Source organism: Neofelis nebulosa, chromosome 1 (genome assembly GCF_028018385.1).
Source record: "Neofelis nebulosa isolate mNeoNeb1 chromosome 1, mNeoNeb1.pri, whole genome shotgun sequence".
In the NCBI taxonomy this organism is placed as follows: domain Eukaryota; kingdom Metazoa; phylum Chordata; class Mammalia; order Carnivora; family Felidae; genus Neofelis; species Neofelis nebulosa.
Window position 1 is genome coordinate 68,228,524 of NC_080782.1, and position 20,441 is coordinate 68,248,964.

At 36.9% G+C, this 20,441-nt stretch overlaps 1 protein-coding gene across 5 annotated transcripts in view; it reads left to right on the forward strand.

The window, feature by feature from the left end:
• The window catches only part of EPB41L4A (erythrocyte membrane protein band 4.1 like 4A), a 258,301-nt gene that overhangs the window by 234,186 nt on the left and 3,674 nt on the right, over nucleotides 1-20,441 (forward strand). For 3 of the 5 annotated variants that reach the window (XM_058725063.1, XM_058725071.1, XM_058725052.1), the window contains 5 exons: nucleotides 295-414; nucleotides 15,691-15,738; nucleotides 16,331-16,399; nucleotides 17,646-17,756; nucleotides 18,793-18,874. In XM_058725063.1, coding sequence (XP_058581046.1) covers nucleotides 295-414; nucleotides 15,691-15,738; nucleotides 16,331-16,399; nucleotides 17,646-17,756; nucleotides 18,793-18,874 — 430 coding nt within the window. Of the gene's footprint in view, nucleotides 1-294; nucleotides 415-1,585; nucleotides 1,851-15,690; nucleotides 15,739-16,330; nucleotides 16,400-17,645; nucleotides 17,757-18,792; nucleotides 18,875-20,441 lie in introns of those variants that run through there. The other 2 variants (XM_058725076.1, XM_058725084.1) reach the window with 2 other exon arrangements.

Here is a 20,441-nt window from a genome sequence, read left to right on the forward strand (position 1 = left end):
AAAGATAGAAGTTTGAAACTAATATATACTTCCATATTTATGTATAAATATTCTAACAGACTTATATGTGTGTGTGTACACTTATCTACTTATGGATATATTAATCCAGTTAATACATCTTAGCTTTAAGTGATTTTAATAAAACTGTTCCTTGAATAACTTTTCATTTCTTAATAAGTTTTCAATAACTTATTTGATAACTTTTTAACTTTTAAAACCAAGTTTAGGATGAACCAAAAACTAGAGGACCACATGTGTGAATATTAACTTGAGATGAATGGTCTTTCTTTTCAGAATACGTCAGGAGAATGATATGGTTGATTCAGCGCCTCAGTGGGAAGCTGTATTAAGGAGACAAAAGGAAAAAAATCAGGCGGACCCCAACAACAGACGATCCAGACATAGATCTCGCTCGTACGTGGATTCTTTTTGTAGCTTTCTTCAAAAACACTGAGCTTGAAGTAGCATGCAGATTCTTGGGCAGATTGGGCTGTCTCTTTGAGGTCTAAAGTGATTGTAGTTCAACCATGATTGTCCCATTGTTTGTTTGTCATATTTACCTTCTTATGTTTGTGGCACTCATTAACTATATCTGAAGCCATAGAAGTTGGAGCAGTGCCAAAACAAAATGTCAGAAACGAGGCTATCAAAACTATGTTTTGTTTTGTTTTGTTTTGTTTTTAAACAAAGCATACATTCAACCGAGTAAGTAGGCGTAGTCTTTGTTCTGGAGCCTGGCTCTTGGTGAAGTACCTGCTGTTTCTCTCAATTGGAGTCTGCAGAATTCTCTGAAGTCTTGTTTGAGATTGAACCAGATGTGAATATCTTCCTATTAAATTACCATTTGTGAGCAGTAGTCAGTGAGTGATTCATTACACCCCAATGTTGGGATTTGCCTGCTCCTTCTGTTGCTAGGCAATGCCATGTGTGAGCACAATTACCCGTAATGATGAGATTGCCAGTCCCCCAGATTAATTTTCTTTTGAGCTGATAAAATTTTTATGTTTTTTTAAATGTGCACATCATCCAGATTTAGATATCCCCATCCCCACACCCCTTCTCAAAGCTTACCTTTTGAAAGTGAGCTGGGACTAACTACCCATCCCTTTGTGATCTTAGGTGGTTAGTTGTCTGGTGTTGCTTATTTGTGGAGGAAGGGATTAGTGTCTCAGAATGGTGGAAGGATGCCAGGGAGTGGATGCAGAGACAAGCTGTAGGTAGGTGAGGGGCTTCTAGGGAGTCAGGCAGAAGGGTGCAGCTCAAGTTAACAGAGGCCAGGAGAGGATTCTAGAAGATACACCTCAGAACCCTGTGTGACTCTAAGGGATGCTTTTTAGTCTTAGATGCTTACTTTTTAATTAGAAGATATCCTAGAGTTTGCTTTTATCGGTAGTACATGATATTGAGTGATGTCTGCTTCTTTTGTAATAAAAAATTTGCAAGTTGTCACTATGCAGTGTACCACTCCCTTACAGATTTATTCATTGCTCCATAATGTTTTTGTTGTGGAACCTAATTAAAATATTCAATTTAAAGCAGAAGTTAATAAAAAGTTTCCTTTGTCTTGGATACCACCTTCCCCCAGCTCCATTATAAAAGAGAGGTTTAGAACTGGAAGAATCAAGACCTCATTGTTGACAGTTTAACCAAAAGGCACAGAATCCCCAAGATCAGGATGCAGCATACTCACGGGTAAATCTTTTGTAATCACGCTTTTACCTTTCCATGTGGAATCTTCTTCTATGAGGGACTTTCTATACACAATGTTTGGTGACTTGTTAAATCTTAAAAGACATGTTTAATTTTTCTAATAATTTCTAAAACATTCTAAATTCAATTAAATGTCAGTACTAAATTTCATTTATTAAAAAGGGAAAAGTAAAATACAATTAGGAAAAATTTTATATATAAAATTTAAGGAGGTCAAAAAACATTACTTGAGGCAATATGTAAAATTTTTGAGTAATAGTCCATTGTATGATTTTACCACAATTTGTTTATCCATTCTTCTCTTGATGGACATATGGATGGTTTCCAGTTTTTGCTATTATGTTAAAAGTTTCTATAGACATTCATACAAGTGTATCCCTGGAGTATGTTATTTTATGCCCTGGGATAAATACCTGAGTGGAATTGCTGGATTAAGGGATATGTCTAACCATATTATATGTAATAGTAACTACCACCGTGATTTCCAAGGAGGCTGTATCATTTTACACCCCCACTAGCAATGAACGAGAGTTCTAATTCTGCCCCATTCTTGCAGATCCTTAGTTTTGTCTTATTAGTTTCAGGTAGTCTACTTGGCCTGAAGAGGTATTCCATGATGGTTTCGATTAACATTTGCCTGATGACTATGATGTTAACCACATTTTCCTGTGCTTTTTGGTTGTTCGTATATCTTCACTTTTAGTGTTGAAGTTTTTGCGCATTTTAATTGGATTAAAATTAAGGATTGTTTCCTTTTTATTATTTATATGTAGCATTCTTTATGTAGTCTGGATATAAGTTCTTTTTCAGATATGTGTATGGTGTATATTTTCTTCCTGGCTGTGGTTTGCTTTATCATGTTCTTAACATTGTCTTTTGATAAGCAGATTTTCTAAATTTCAGTGAAGACCAATGTATCATTTTGTTTTCATTTATAGTTAAGGCTTTTTCATATCTTAAGGAATATGGGCCTACCCTAAAGTTGCAAAGGTGTTCTCATATCTTTTTCTAGCAGGTTTATAGATTTTGCTTTTGTATTTAGGTCTGTCATCCATCTAGAATTAATTGTCCAGTATGTGTGAGGTAGAGGTAGATATTGAGAAGTTTTTTCCAGTTGTGTATGCACTATTCCAGTACCATTTGTTACAAAAAAGACTATCTTTATTGAAATGCCTTGGGGCCTTGGTTGAAAATCAATTGACTGCTTATCTGTGGGCCATTGATCTAGTTGTCTATCCCTAAGCCACCAAGTTGTCTTGGTTACTGTAGCTTTATAGTAAGACTTGAATCAGGCAGTGTAAATTCTCTAATTTTTTTTTCAAGATTGCTTTAGCTATTTTAGGTCTTTTCAGTTCTGTGTGAATTTTTGAATCAGCTTGTTAGATTCTACCAAAAAGTAAAAAATAGACTTTAGACTTACGCTGAATCTACAGGTCAGTTTGGAGAAAATTCTTAACCATCCATTTATTTAAGTCTCTTAACAACTTTCAGCAGTGTTTCTTGGATTTCAGGACAGCGTTATTGCATTTGTTTTGTTACATTTAACCCTAAATGTTTAATATTTTTAATGGTACTGAACTGTACTTTAAAAAAATGTTATTCTCCAATTGTTGGTTAGTAGATAGGAACACAAATTATTTTTTGATATTAATATTGTATCTTGCCACCCTGCAACCTTGTTAAATTGATTTCATATCTCCAGAAGCTTTTTTTTTTTTTAAATTTCTTAGAATTTCCCACATTTACAGTCCCATTGTTTGTGACCAGGGACTACTTCCCTTTATTTCTATTTTTTTTCTTTTTATTTCTGTTTTTTCCTTAATGCACTTGCTAGATCTTCCATTTTAGTGTTGTATTACAATTTTGAAAAGAAGTGTTATGAAAGGAGACCTCCTTGGCTTGTTCTTTTTCCTATAGAGGAAACATTCAATATGTTAAGTATGATGCTAGCTGTAAGACTGAGGAAGATCCATTCTGTTTCTAGTGTAAGAGGTTTTTGTTTTTTTTTTTATCATGAATGAATCTTGAATTTTGTTATAAGCTTTTTCTGCATCTGAGGTGACTTTATATGGGTTTTCTTCTTTATGCTGTTAGTGGGAGAATTACAGTGATTTGCTTTGAATGATACATCCTTGCATTCCTGAGATAAGCCCTCAGGGTCATGATGTATTATCTTTTCTGTATATTGTGGGATTCTATTTGATACTATTTTGTTGAGAAACACTGGTCTATAATTTTCTTGTAGTAAGTATCTTTTTCAGGTTTCTGGCAATGAGGTTTTACTGGTCATTTAAAATAATTTGGGAAGTGTTCCCTTTTTCTTCATTTTCTGAAAGAGTGAAGTAAAAAATTAACATTATTCCTTCCTTAAATATTTGATATAATTCACCAGTAAAACCATCTCTGTCTGGAATTTCCTTAGTGGAAAGTTTCAAATTATAAACTTGATTTCTTAAACAGTGATAAATTGGGCTATTCAGGTTTTTTACTTGTTTTGTGTGAGTTTGAGTAATACATGTTTTAAAAGGAGTTTGTTCATTTTATCTAACTTGTCAAATCTTTTAGCAAAAACTTGTTCATAATAATGCTTTAGTGTCTTTTTAACATCTGTTGTGATATTACCTCTTTTATTCCTGATGTTGATTGTGTTTCTCTTAATTTTTCCCTTAATCTATCTTTTCAGAGAACTTTGGGTTTTTCTTTGTTGTCTATTTCATTGATTTCCACTCTTTATTATTTCTTTCTGTTTATTTTGTCTTTTATTCTTTTTTCATCTTAAGATGACAACGATTTTAAACCTTTTTTTAAAAATGTTTTTTATTATATTTGAGAGAGACAGAGCACGCAAGTGGTGGAGGGGCAGAGAGAGAGGGAGACACGGAATCTAAGTCGTCAGCACAGAGCCCTATGCCAGGTTTGAACTTGTGTGAACTGCAAGGTCATGACCTGATCTGAAGTTGGCCGCTTAACCAACTGAGCCACCCAGGCATTCTGTAAACCATTCTCCTTTTTAAATATAAGTACAGAGTTGCAGATTTCCCTCCAACTATATGTCACATATTTTAATAAGTGTTTTCATTATCATGTAATTCAAAATAATTTTTAATTTCTCTTGTGATTTCTTTGATGGTGGACTTTTTTTAGTAGTGTGTTGATTAATTTCCAGATATTAGGGGGTTTTCTAGATATCTCATTATTATTGATTTTTTTTATGTTTATTTTTGAGAGAGAGAAAGAGAGAGAAAGAGAGAGAGATGGGGGAGGGGCAGAGAGAGAGGGGGACAGAGTATCTGAAGTGGGCTTTGTGCTGACAGCAGAGAGTCCGACGTGGGGCTCAAACTCATAAGCTGTGAGATCATGACCTGAGCCAAAGTTGGAAGCTTAACCGACTGAGCCACCCAGGTTGTGCCTATTATTGATATCTAATTTAATTCCATTGTGATAAAATAATCTGTAAGATTTTAATCCCTTGAAATTTATTGAGACTTGTTTTATGACCTAGCATATGATGATGAATGATCTGATAGACTTGGGAAGAATGAGTATTCTCAGTCATTCGGTGTAGTCTGTAAATGTCAAGTATATCTAGTTAGCTGATGGTGTTCTGATGGCCTCTGTCTTTTCCAATTTGTTTACTCTCCAGTCATTGAGTGAGAGGGATGTTAAAATTTCCAAAGATGATTATGAATTTATCTGTTTTAGTTCTGTCATGTTTTTAAAAGTCTTTTTATTTATTTTGAAAGAGAGAGACAGAGAGAGAAAGAGAGAGAGAGAGGGAGAACCCAAGTGGGGGAGGGGCAGAGGGAGAGGGAGAGGGAGAGAATGCCAAGCAGGCTTTGCATTGTCAGTGTGGATGCGGGGCTCAATCTCACCCAACCACAAGATCATGACCCCAGCCAAAATAAAGAGTAGGAAGGTTAACTGACTGAGCCACCCAGGTGCCCCAGTTCTGTCAGTTTTTGCTTAAAGTTATTTTGAAGCTCTGGTATATTTGCAATTTTTTTTTGTCTTCCTGAGGAATTGACTGTTTTATTATAGTGAAATGTTTTCTTTTTGCTGGTAATATTCTTTTCCCTATGTCTACTACACACACAGGCACGCAAACTCTTATGTGTGTATATATATAACCATTACAAATCTTTTTCATGCTCACTGTTTGAATGTTATGTACTTGTAATTCTTTTATTTTAAGCCAAAGTATGTCTTTTTTTTTTTTTTTTTTTTTTTTTTTTGAGAGAAAGAGAAGAGACAGAGGGAGAGAGAGGATGCAGGAGCAGAGGATGGGCAGAGGGAGAGGGAGAGAAAATGTCGGGCAGGCTCCATGCCCCGTGCGGAGTTCCTCACGCTCAATCTCATGCCTGTGAGATCATGATCTGAGCCTCAATCAGGAGTTGGTGGCTTAACTAACTGAGCCACCAGGCACCACCAAAGTATGTCTCTATATTTAGAGTCCATCTTTTGATTACTTGTAGACAGCAAATGGTTGGTCTTTTTTTTTTTTTTTAATCAAGTCTGACCATCTCTACCTTTTAAATTGAATGTTAGTATGTTTACAGTTAATATAATTATTAATACATTAATAGCCTCCTATCTTGCTCTTTTTCCCATTTATCTTTTTTGTTGCTTTGTTCCTCCTTTTCCTATTATATTTTGTGTTAAATGGATACTTTGGTTCTCCATTTTACTTTTAATTAACATCTTCCCTATACTTATTATTTTTTTCTTTAGTGGTTTCTCCATGGCTTACAGTATGGTTCTTTAATTTATCATAATGTGTTTAGGATTAATATCATAATATTTCATGTAAAATGCATGTATAATTTTATGTAATATTTTTTGTAAAATTTAGAAAAATATAGCTCCATTTATTCCCTCTCTTTTTCCTTTGTGCTACTGGCATATAGTTTAATTTTGCATGTTAATAGCCCCATATTATAATGTTATTATCTTGGCTTAAACAGTTTAGTTGTTTTTTAAAGAAATTAAGAAAAGAGGGGGGGAAAAGTTATAGTAATGTAGCAGAAAACAGTCCCCTAGATAGGTCCACATCTTAACCTCCATGACATGTAAGTATTTTATGTTAGATGACAAAGGGAAATTAAGGTTGCAGGTAGAATTAAGATTGTTAATCAGTTGACCTTCTGCCAGGGATATTTTCCTGAGTTATCCAAATGGGCTCAAAGTAATCAGAAGGGTTCTTAAAAAGTGGAAGGAAAGACAGAAGAGGGAGTGAAAATTATGCAGTTTGAACTCAATCTGCTGTTGTTGGCTTTAAAGATGGAGGAAGGAGCAATGAGCCAAAGAATGTGGGCAGCTTCTAAAGTTGGAAGAGGTAGGGGAATGGATTTTCTTCTAGAGCCTCCAGAAAGGAATGCATCCCTGTCACAGCTTGATTTTAGTCTAGTGAGACCTTAGTCAGATTTCTGATCTACAGAACTGTAAGATAAAAAATTTGTGTTGTTTTAGCATAAGAGACTCTTAAAAACTGAGAACAAACTAAGGGTTAATGGGGGGTGGGAGGGAGGGGAGGGTGGGTGATGGGTATTGAGGAGGGCACCTTTTGGGATGAGCACTGGGTGTTGTATGGAAACCAATTTGACAATAAATTTCATATTAAAAAAATTTGTGTTGTTTTAAGCCATTAAATTTGTGGCAATTTTCTGCAGCAGCAATAGAAAATGAATACAGTGGGGTGCCTGGGTGGCTCAGTCAGCTAAGCATCCAAATCTTGATTTCAGCTCAGGTCATGATCTCACAGTTTGTGGGCTCAAGCCCACAAGCCCCACATCAGGCTCTGCACTGGTAGGGTGGAACCTGCTTTGGATTCTCTCCCTCTCTCTCTGCCCCTCCCCAGCTTAGGCACATACACTCTCTTTTTCTCTCTCTCAGAGATAAATAAGCAAAAAAGAATGAGTACAGTTACCCACATATTTACTATGACCAGTGTGTTTTATTTCTTCCTCTAGATCTGACATTCCATTTTCCTTCCTTCAGCATTTCTTGTAGTACCAGTCTGCAGATGAGGAATTCTCTTCGTTTATGTGAAGATGTCTTTATCTTACCCTTGTTTGGAGCAGATGTTTTCACTAGTTATATGATTCTAAGTTGATAGTTTTTTCTTTCACACTTAAAGAGATTATTGTTCTGTTGTGTTCTGGTTGCTGTCATTTCTGATAAGTCTATCTTCATTCCATAGGCACTGTATGGAATTTGTCTTTTGTTTCACCAGCTACTTTTATGATTTTTTTCATTATCTTTTTATTTGTTTGACTATGGTATAGCTAAATGTCATCTTTATATTTATTATTTATGTTTCTGTAATTTGATGTTTTTCACCAAATTTAGGAGACTTTTGGCCATTATATTTTCCAATTCTTTTTCCTGACCCATTCAGTCTTCTGTTTCTTGGGTATCAAATTGTATATATGCTAGACCACTTAATATTGTCCCAAAAGCAACTAAGGTTTTGTTCATTTATAAAATATTTTTTCCCCTTTAAATTTTGATTTCTGTTGACTTGTTTTCAGCTTAGTCAATTCTTTTCGCCCCGTGTTATCCAGTCTCCTCTTAAAGCTCTCTTTTACTTTTGTTCTTCTAATAGTTTTCATTTCTCTGTTGAGATTTCCCATGTATTCATTTATTATGTCCATATTTTCCTATAAGTTGTTATATACATATTTACAAGATTTTTAAAGCTCTTTTTTGTGAATTCCCACATCTGTCTTTAAAAATGTTTCTGTTGACTACTTTTATTATTTTTAGATTATGATTATATTTATCTCTCTACATATATAATAATTTTTTATTGTATGCAGAAAATTTATTTTTTAAAGATTTTATTATTTATTTTTTTAAGTTTATTTATTTATTTTTAGAGAGAGAATGAGTGAGTAAGCAGGGGAGGGGCATGGAGAGAGAATCCCAAGCAGACATGGGTCTCAAACTCACAAACCATGAGATTGTGACCTGAGCCAAAACCAAGAGTTGGACACTTAACTGCCTGAGGCACCCAGGTGCCCCTAAAGTTTTTATTTTTAAATAATCTCTACACCAACATGGAGCTCGAACCCATAACCCTAAGATCAAGAATTGTATGCTGTACTAATTGAGCCAGCCAGGCACCCCATATATGCTGAAAATTTTAGATGATGTCTAATTAGGAGGTCTGGATTATGCTGCCTTTCTTGAAAAAAAAAATTTTTTTTTAATGTTTATTCACTTTTTTTTTTGAGAGACAGAGACACAGCATGAGCAGGGGAGGGGCAGAGAGAGGGAGACACAGAATCCGAAGCAGGTCCAGGCTCTGAGCTGTCAGCACATAGCCTGACGTGGAACTTGAACTCACAGACCATGAGATCATGACCTGAGCCAAAGTCAGACGCCTAACTAACCGAGCCACCCAGGCGCCCCTATGCTGTCTTTCTTTAAAGAGTCAAATTTTGTTCAGGCAGGTGGCTAAATTACTGGTGGCTACTTTCAATCTTATTTTTTATGCTTGGGTTTATGCTTTGGTAGTGTGGGACTTTTCAGACTTTTTCATTAGTTTAGGATGTGTTTTTTTACTTTAGGCTTCATCCCCATTCCTAAAGCTTGGCCTTTCTGGAGTCTTAATTGAAGCATACAGTGTTCAGCATGGCTTTTCCACAGCAACTGCATCAGAACTCTGTCTCCTACCACTTCACACTCTCTGGTGTCTCTGCTCGGCTCTAAGTCTTACAGCAGCTTCTCTCTGTTAGGCCTCGTATAGTCTTACCCTGCTTATGTAGAGATTAAGTGCAATGAATATACTCAGCCATCCTCTTAAGGAAAACCCCGTACAGACTTCTGAAGTCCCCTTTTTAATTTTATCCTGCAATGTAAATTCCAGCCTGATCAGTAGCCCCACATTCTGATCTCTGCCTCCCCAGCCACGTGAGACTGTTGCCTCTTGAGCTCCACTTCCCTGTCCCATACTGGGAAAGTCCCCCCAGAGAAAACCGAAGCAAATGAGGGGGCTTGCCTTGTGCTTCTCTTCTCTCAAACATCATAGGCTTATCTTGTCTGTTGCCCAGTATCTGAGAAACAGTTGCTTTGTATATGTTGTTTTATTTTATAGTCCTTGAGGAGGGAAGGGTCCCTCTGAAACCAGTTATTCCATTGTGTCCAGAAGCAGAGGTTCAGAATACCCTTTTGAGGTAGAGATATGCCTTTAAACTCAGTATTGCTTTTATCAGATCAGCTGAAATCAGAAAAGAATCCAGTGGTACTTTAAACTTAAAATATTATTTAAACTTTAATTTTAATCTTATTTACATGATAAAAATATCAGATCAGGTACAGGATTATCTCAGAAAAATGCAGTCATAGGAGAGAACCCCATTTAAGAATTTGATGTGCATCTTTCTGGAATTTAGGTTTAAAGCAAACCATAAAAAAGATTTAGCAAATATTTGGGATGACTTTGTAACTGAACTTGGTTGATTGATTAATTATATAGCTGATATGACCAAAATGCAGTTAAAGAAATTCCAAGTGAAAAAAAAATCTATTTGAAGAGTAGTTCATTCAGAAGTTACTCTACCTCCTTGGTAAAAAGCAGACTGAGAAGGAGAAAGGACATAGGAAGAGCAACTGGAAAACCTCTGTGGTGGGCTAGGTGTAAGAGGTGGTTTTAGCTCAGAAATGAAGAGAAGTGGATGAAAACACATTTTGGAAGCAGTGCTGGCGGATTTGGGAGTGTGACAGGTATTTTGCATGAATTTGCAATCTGGGACTGATGGGTGGAGCGGGAAGTCACGAGGTTTTACTGAGGTGGGTGAGATGGGCTGGAGATGTGTGTGGAGAGAGTGTCAAGATTTTTGTTTTGTTAGGTTTGAGAAACCAAGTGTGTAATCAAATGGAAATGTCAAGTAGGCAACTGGATAAAACTGTTACAACTCTGCAAGATGATGGAATACCTACCTTATATGGACAAACTGAGCTCTCTTTCATTTGAGCTATGACATTAAAAACCTGAGGTTTGTTGACAACTAAGAAAGTTATTTGCTGGGTACCATTGTCAGACCTCTGCTTTCTGGGCCTCCCCAATGTTAGCTTACTGCCTAATCTCCATGAACTCCCAGTGTCATCTCTACAAACAGATAATACCATTTTCATATTGCTGAAAATTCAAGTCCTATATGACAAGTATCTGTGATATCATACTTGGGATTACAGTTACTATAATAAGTTCTCTAGGTCTTGGGCAATCTCTAGAAATGCTGTAAGGTACTGATTTTTTTCCCTTGAGATAAAGAGGAGGTGAGATGTGAAGAGAGCGAGGTGGGGCCAACTCAAATGAAGATTATAATTTGGTTCTGTGCAAATTTAGGAACCACTACTGCTTTTTTTTAAATGTTTTTTTAATTTTAGAGAGAGAGAGAGACAGGGAGAAGGGGAGAGGGAAAGAGAGAGAATCCTAGGCATGCTCCACGCTCAGTGCAGAGCCCAGCCCAACACTGGGCTTGATCCCACGACCCTGGGATAATGACCTGAGCCAAAACCAAGAATCAGATGCTCAACTGACTGAGCCACTCAGGCACCCCAAGAATTGCTACTGCTTTTTTAAAAAATGGTAACATGACTAGAGCAGGATCTGAGAAAGTAATTAAAATTGTTCTTCACATATAATTAACATTTCAGATATACAGTAAACCACTTAACTGTCAATTACTCCCATATTCTTAATTCCTACTACCGTGTCAATAAATTGCTATATGGACATATATTCACTGAGGGTTTAGAATGCTATGATACATCATTCACATGATTCATTCATTTTTCAAATTTACAATAAAAAGCTAGAAAATTTTATGTATTATAAATGCCAGAGACATACAATAGTATAAAGTACAAACCCCCTCTCTCTTGGATCTCATCTAGGAAAATGTTGAGAAGTACAGTTCTTTCTAGTACATTTTGAAGCTGCATTGCCATGACATTCTTGTTTACTTATCATTAGAAACTTTTGGTGAAAATGCTTTTCTATATTAGTAAAACTTTACTCATTGGTATATTTGGAAGAGGCAATGAAGCTGAAACAATAGTTCTCATAGGTTCAACTTGTGTCATGCTCCCTCTGGTGGTGGTAAGGTCTCACTATTTTTATTCAAAAATAATTGATGTGAAGATGGGATTGTCAGGGTGAAGTGATGTTCCCATTAAAGACAAAACAGAAGTCTGATTCCTCAGAGATTTAGCATGTAGGTTCTGGAAGTGACTCCTTGAATGATCTTCAGTAGCCAGGTTGCCGAGCCCTGTGGCTTCCTAATCCTTTAATTCTGACAGAGGGAGGGAAGGAGTGGAAGATTAAGCTTTCTCTTAATCATGTCTATTCTGACCACTCAGGAATATGATGAGGAATTAATGAGATATTTGTTAAGGGTTTTGAATTTTTAAAATAAAGATGTTTTATAAACTTACAGTTTTCTTCATAACATTTTCAAGTCTAAATTTCCTTTTAGAACAGCGTTCAGTGGTAAGGTCACAAAAGCATGAAGTCAAATGCTACCTCATTTATTTTTTAGTTTATTATAGTACATAAAAATATAGTGTATTGTATCCCATAGTATAACATATAGTGTTTTCTAGTTAATATAATCGTAACATTAGGGAGATGTAAAAGACTGTATGCAGTGATGGGGTTTAAACACTGTAGATTTAACAAGTGTTGTTCTTAGAGTTTTGGAAGAAAGGAGATGATGATTCTAAATGATGTCTCATCAAAGCTAATTTCTCTGAAAAATGAATATTTATATTGGGCTATTGGTATCAGGTGTAGATGAGGGATGTTTTGTTTTTGAAAAATATGGGACTAATATTGAACTTCATGTGTATTATATATATATATGCTCTATTTCCTTAGGAACTTATTTGGAGAGTTCAAATAAAACATCTGCATAATTAAGAGCCCTTTAATTAAGAAAAATGGCTGTCAAAATCCCACAGCTTTCTAAATTCACAAAATGATGTTGAGCTGCAGATCATGAAATCATCCTAAATTATTGATTAAATGTGTGCAGATGTAAGCATAAGAATAATACATTCCTCATTAGCATGTTGCCTGTATTTACATTTGTTCAATCACAGGTGGTCTAGCAATTGGAGGAAATTGGTTTTTTTGTTTTTGTTTTTTTGTTTTTAGCTTTGGAACTTCTCCCTGACATAAAGCTGCTTGAAACTGCTGGGCATTTCAGAATTCAGTAACTTAAACATGACAATCGTAGATGCTTATTATAGATGCTATAGAACTTAAACATCTAGACTAAATTCCTGAATCTTTTAGGACCAGTATTTATGGCTCCAAGGACTAATGTTCCCATTTGGGTTAAGGTAACATTTCTGCTAATTCTTACAAGATAGGAATGAAAGGTATTGCCTGTGGAATTGCAACAATAGTAATTTTTTAAACCATGGAAATGTTTTTATGTTTTTCTTTTTTGATACCTAAAGTTAGAAATTCTCTTGACCATGACAGTGTGGAGCCAGCTTGGGATTCCGTCTCCCTCTCTCTCTCTCAAAAATAAATAAACTTAAAAAAAATTCTCTTGACTAAAAATAAATCAGAAAAGATAGGTAAGTATGAATAATAAAATTACCTGCAATTCCAGCACTCAGAAATATCCAGTTATCAAGTGTTTTGTATGTTGCTTATATTCATCATCTGTCTCTCACTAGCCTGATATGGTGGTCATGGGGGACAGGCACATCCTACTTGCCCCTCATTGCTTTTTCTTATTCTCCCTTCCTCCTTCCTCAAAGCACTCGGTTTTGAATCTAAGGCCATCAGATTATACCACTCCTTGTGTATGCGTCCCTTACCTCATTATTTGAAGATTTAGTTCCTGCTTTGCTATTATTCTCTCCGACACTGTGTCAGTAATCACATAATGGATCTCTACAGTGACCTGGCCTCACAGTTCCTCCACCCAACCATAACTACTTTACTTTCAGGTCAAACCTTTGACCAGTTATTTCCAGTTTCGGGCAGTTTTGCTCCCCATGGGACATTTGGCAATGCCTGGAGACATTTTTGCTTGTCACAGTGGGGAGGTATTACTGACATCATGGGCAGAGACCATAGGGCTACTAATCATCCTACAACGCATAGGACAGCCCTCTACAGCAAAGAATTATTTGACCCAGAATGTCAATAGTGTTGAGGTTGAGAAACCCTCTTCAACTCAAAGATAGCCTTACTATTGCACCTTCAGAGATAAGAATGATTTTCAATAGAATGGCTTCCTAACCTAGATATTCTGTAATACTTAAGACTATTGGGTGACCCTCTCTGACAATTAGATGCTGATGTATAGGTAAAGCAGAACCATCTTTTCTCTGGGAATAGTATAAATAGCTTAGTGCTTTTTAGTATTAGCACCTTCTCCGGAAGTATCATGTAAAATATTGTCTAGTGAATCACACCAGCCAAACATAGGAAAGGCAGATTCCTTACAGAAAATCCTTCCAAAGAAGCATTTCTTAAGACTTTAAAAAAAAAGTGTATAGGGGCATCTGGGTGGCTCAGTGACTCTTGATTTTGGCTCAGGTCACAATCTCATGGTTCATGGGATCGAGCCCTGCATCAGGCTCTGTGCTGACAGTGTAGAGCCTGCTTTGGATTATCTCCTTCCTCTCTCCCTGCCCCTCCCCTCTCTCTGTCTCTCATGCTCTGTCTCTCAAAATAAACTTTAAAAAAAATTTTTTAAGCATATAATTTTATTATATAACAAAATCAACATTTAACAATATCACATTTTTACATTTGAGACCAAGGCTTCATCCCCTCCCCTTATCTTCCATGTTTTGACTCCTTTTGAATTGGTTAAAAGGCCTTTACAGATTTTTTTTTTCCATAAAGGAAAAAACCACTTAGTCAATTTAATTGCTAGAAAATAGCTTATTGTATTCTGTGGTCTCAGAAAGTCCTACCAGAATGCCTCAGTGGTGCCTTATTACTGAGGAAAATGAAAGCAATGATAATATCATATGTTGAAAGTGATATTGAGCCCAAAAATGCTGATACAGATTATGAACGTAAAATTCCACAGGACAGAGTATTGCTGTGGCTTTGCGTAGCACCACGCCTTTTAATTGTTAGGTTTTGCGTCCTTTCTTTGGGCCTTTATTAGGCCTTGGTTCTATTGAAAGGACTAATGAAAGCTTATCATTTTCTCACTAGGAAAAAAAATCATTCTGTGGCAACACTTGCAGTGATAATAGATTTCTAGTATTCATTGCTATTGTGGGGAGGGTGAACACATGGATAATGACTTGAAATTTCTCATTCTAGGAAATTAAAAGTAGTGGTATAATTTCTACTCGGGGATTTTTGGAGATTTGTGGGGTTTGTAGATTCGGATGGAGAAGGGGATACAGAGGTGACAGTATAAGCCACACATAGATCCCAGCATTTCTGGGCCCATGCTCTGGCCCAGAAACACAACATGAGGTGTAATATGAAAGGTAGGTAGGTCACTGGCACAGTGTGCCAGCCTGGGCTGTCCCACCATTCCCTTTTCCCTGTGGTTGCTGCTTCTACTAGGTAATCACAGATCATGTTGGGAATCTTTCCTATTAATAGAATCAGGATGAGTTCTTTGCCTTTACTTAGAAATAGCCAGAAGGACCAGAAACAGAAGCCCTGAATCATCTTCACTGTAAAATCACCAGTGGAGGGTGTGTGGATTTGCTCTTCAAGTTCTAGGCTCTTTCATCAGATAAAGCCTTGGCTGTGGCTGGGTTTTATGTGATTTTTTTCAGTAGTACTAGCAGATAAATTATCTTGTATCTTTATGCTATCCCACATTGGCTCTTCCTGCCCAGTCTTTCGTTGTCTGGTCCCGGCTGGCAAATAAGAACTTCACAGTCTGAAAACTATTAATGTAGCTCGGCTAAAGTTAGCTGTTAGATTTTTCGATGAAGCATGTTTGCAGAGATGAGTGGTGTTTTTTCTATTTATAGGAGGAGCCCTGATATCCAAGCAAAAGAAGAGTTATGGAAGCATATTCAGTAAGTACTGATTTTTTTCTTCCTCTTCTTGTTTCAAAACCCATGTAGTGTTAAGGCATTTACGAGGGAGACCACTGACACCAAGAGGCAGCCTCTGGCTGAAGTCTGTCACATAGTCTTTCTTCATTGCCATCATTATGTGGAACATGGGACTCACAGCAGTGGTGCCTTCCTGTGCCAGCAGCCCCTCTACAGGTAGCCCTGACATCTTCTCTCTTAAGGCCAGTTAGCCTCGCCTGTAAATGGCCTCAGGACAATGTTTTACAAATAAATACCAGGGAAAACAGATTCAGAAGGAAAAAAGATACTACAGGGGAGAGAAGCAGATCTTTTGTAAAGAAATGATGGATGGAGAGTCGTCTACATTCCAGTTATAGAAAAACTGGAAAAAAGGTAGAAGAGCCACAGAAAAGGTTTTTCCCCCCGTTTTTCCTTGAATACATACTAGGTTTTTAATCTTTGCTCCTGGCTTATATTTCTCTTAGTTTTACTAATACTGTGTTTGGGGATAAGGTTAGGAAGGAAAAACTCACCTGCCAGTTGTATTTCTATCAGCTTCATAAATTTAATTTTCTTGCTCATTCCCTTCTAGAAAGGAACTTGTGGATCCTTCTGGTTTGTCTGAAGAACAATTAAAAGAGATTCCATACACTAAAATAGAGTGAGTATGTCTTTGAAAATCTTGTCACAAAAGTTTTATTAGTACTTATAAGTGAATAGTCCATTCTTACTTTCCGGTGGTATTCTATGAAGGGCTTTGTCTTTACATTTTAACTAAAATTAAAACTGTAGGAAAGGGGGTGCCTGAGTGGCTCAGTCCGTTAAGCATCTGACTTCGGCTCAGGTCATGATCTCACGGTTTGTGAGTTCGGTCAGGCTCTATGCTGACAGCTCAGAGCCTGGAGCCTGCTTCAGATTGTGTGTCTCCCTCTCTCTCTGCCCCCTCGCTTGCTTGCATTCTGTGTCTCTCCCTCTCAAAAATAAACATTAAAAAAAAAATGTAGAGAAAGAGGTAGAAAAGGGTGTATTAAAGCTAATTGTTATTTTGCACTACAATCACAATCATATATTAACTGCCAGTTTGTATGAAGTAGGTACACAGGAGCTTTTGATAATTAATGTGTTCTAAAACCTAAGTTCTTTTTTTAAGGGATTCATTGATTGGTAATAATGTTTCTTTTTATTCACTACAAGATAGTTGTATTGGCCCTGAATCCTGCCACATTAGCCCATAGAACTAGCACATTGAATGTGCTCCATGGAAGCGTAACAGGATTCCCTAATCACCATTCAGTGTAGGATGCAGCAGAAGATGATCTATTTACTCTGTTTTCTGCCCTGCTGTAATTGGTAAAGAGAAAGGGTGTGTGGGGGTGGGGGGTTACTTCCTTGCTTTATTTCCGTCTGTAACCCATGCTTTCTTCCCACTCTGGTCAAACTGCAGGTTTGTACACACTCTCCCCAACTCCCCTTCCTACCACCCCCTCATCTCTTGGCCAAAGATTGAATTCTTAATGACAGGCTAATTAGCTAGGATAAGGACCAACCTTTCCTCATAGGAATGCCATTTGTCTGCATTACAGATTTTTTTCTTTCACACTACTGGAAAAAATTCAACTGTAGGGAATAGTTTCATTAGAATTTTTCATTAAAAAACTACACACTCATGTGCATACAAATAATAGAGCTTCATTTTCATGTAAATGAAATGGTCATGTAAATGGCCAAGAGGGCAGTTTTCTGTTAGCTCCTGAAAGTGAAGCCGCTTAGGCTTTCTAAGCTCAGAGGGATCATGTTCTTTTTAAATTCTTGAAGTCATTCCTTTGTGGTTTCCATATTAAGGAAAAATTCCAAATTATCCTCTTCTGACTTCTGGTTTATTTCCATGTTTTTGGTTGCTTATTCAGGACTCAAGGTGACCCAATCCGCATCAGGCATTCCCATTCACCGCGAAGTTACCGCCAGTATCGCAGGTCTCAGTGTTCAGATGGAGAACGATCCGTTCTCTCGGAGGTGAAGTAAGTGGGCAAGCTTGAGTACATTATCACTTGCAGGACTCCAGTTCTGGAACAGCACAGTACAGTAGGACTTTCTGCAATGATGGAAATGTTCTGTATCTGTAACTGTTAAGTATCTGAAAGATGGGTAGTGTGACCGAGAAACTGAAAATTTAATATTCTTAATTAAATTTAAGTAGCCCTGTATGGCTAGTGGCTACCATATTGGACAGCACAGATCTAGACCATACTTAGCCTGAATCATGGTACCCCCAAGCTATGCACTGAAACTTTTACAAGAAAAAAAAATGCATTAACTATTCTATTGTGAATAATGCATCCTTATTTGAGAAATGGTGTATGTTTCTTTTTGATCTGATGACATTTTCTTTTACTATAGCAAATATCGTATGTTGTAGTCCTTTCTTTGTGTTATTCAGTTTTTCTTTTGAGGAAAGTGACTGTATCTCACAATATAGTCGCAAGAGGTGCTATATTTTAAATGAATATGTTAATGAAATAATTATGTATCATGTACTTGGTATTGCTGGATAGGAATGTTAATCATTTAACTCTGAATTAAGGCTCAAAATTTTGATAAACATTAATAAGTTGGGACATAAGCTAGCCCAGCCGAGAGAGTTATAGGCCAGGTTTTGTTTATTTTTTGTTTGTAAAATGTAGAGCATGGCTATTTATAGCTACATAGGTTTATAGAAAAAGAATAAATGGCCACAAATGCTTCTTTGGAAACAAATCCAAAGGCCATTTATACATGTCACAGTAACTAGAGCACATGGGAACCACACTTATGTTTTACTCTTGGTTCTTCTATGATTTTGAGCAAGTCAAAACCTTGCTCAACTTAATGCAAAACCTGCCCAACTTAATGCAAAAACATTTATTAAACATCTCTCCGTGTAAAGTATTGTGGTAGGTACTCTTAAGGAGTATAAAGGTACATCAAACATGTTTTCTATTCTGTAGTTCTCTTCCACTTCAAGTTGTGATTCTAGGTACTATCTCAATTGTTAATTCTAAAACAAATCCTCTGCAGTTCAAAAACGGATCTTGTACCTCCACTTCCTGTGACACGTTCTTCAGATGCTCAGGGTTCTGGTGGCTCCACAGTTCATCAGGTCGGTATTAATAATATAAGGTATTGGTATTGATGAAAATTTTTGAGAAGCACTTTTCTGAAAGTTCTTTTGGGGAAATAGGGCAATGAATCTCTAACCTCATTCTGAGACTCTATAATTTAAAAAGAAAGTATACAAAACGTGGAAGGAGGGTTACATGATCAAGACAAGGCACAACATGGGAAGAGTTAAGTTAGAAGTGAGAGCTAGAGCTAGTGCAAGGTCTCAAACAGTCTGATCTTTGGAGCAAAGCCAAGGATAACGAAAATGGTAAGATTATTTGAAACCAGAGCAAAGAAACAATAGCTTCACTAATTAAAAAAAAAAAAAAAATTCTTTGATATTTTTTGAGCCAGAGAAGCGAGAAAGTGGTAGACTTAGAGCAGGCACATGTTCTATTATTGATGGCAGACAGAATTACTCAAGTCCTATTTCATTTGTCTTCTCCATCAAAGAAAATTACTTTTGTTCTGGAAATGTTTTAAATAATGTGGTTAAAAGGGAATTCAAGGACAGAGTAAAGTTATCTGTCTGCCTTAATAAAATCAATTTACTCCGCTGGATTAGATCAGGGGAGCACTCTAACAAACATATTGCAGCAAGGTGTTTGACACCATCTCTTATGGTAAATCAGAGAAAAAAAGGCTGTGTTAGATCATTGGGTGGATTTAGGTCTACTTAAACCATCACTCTAAGAACAAAGTTGCTGTTTATAATGGGTCATTGTCCACCCATTGTTTGTAGTGATGTGGTGTTCATTAGATCCTCCATCCCTTTGGAACGCAATTCTAACTACTGTCTCCCATAAAAAGGCATGTAAGCACAGTTTTATACGTAAATCCAGGGAGTTTATGGACAATCTAAGAAAACTGACTCCAGTGGTACAGGTTATGCACTGCCCTTTGTTTCTCCAGATTCATTTTTGTCATTGACTTAAGCAGGGTCAGAAACGCCTGTACTAATTTACGTTAGATTTCCTGGTAAGAGATTCTGAGATGGAGGTTTACATGGAGGAACTTTATTGGAAAGCATAAGGATCAACACTTGTTGGGATGAGAGAGAAAGCCAAATGTTGAATGGTGTAGTATTCTCCAAATAAAGCATCAGCTGATCCCACAGGGAGCTCTAGAGCTGAGAGGGCCTATCGGATCTCTCCCACTTGGCCTTTACACATAGGCACTCACCATGTAACAAGTCACTTGTTGAAGGGTGCCCTAAGGAGGGGGCTGTCTTCAGCTGAGGGTAGTTCCTGGGGGAGGGCTCAGTTTTTTAGCCGTATATCAGCCAACACTCCCAGCAGCTGGGAGAGTGAATGCCTCAGTCCTGAATGGAGGACTGGATGATAGTTACTACATCCAATAACATCTTCCTCATTTTTGATTAGGTAGATCTGGAAGAGCCAATAGGTTGTGCAAACAATTGTTTCAAGTCAATAGTATTTTAAAAATTTATATTCAAGATTAGGAGTTTAGGGTTTGCATTCAGATTGACCTGCATTTGTGTCTCCTTGTCTCTGCATACCACTTGTGTGACTTTGAGCAAACTGTGTAACTTCTGAACTTCAACT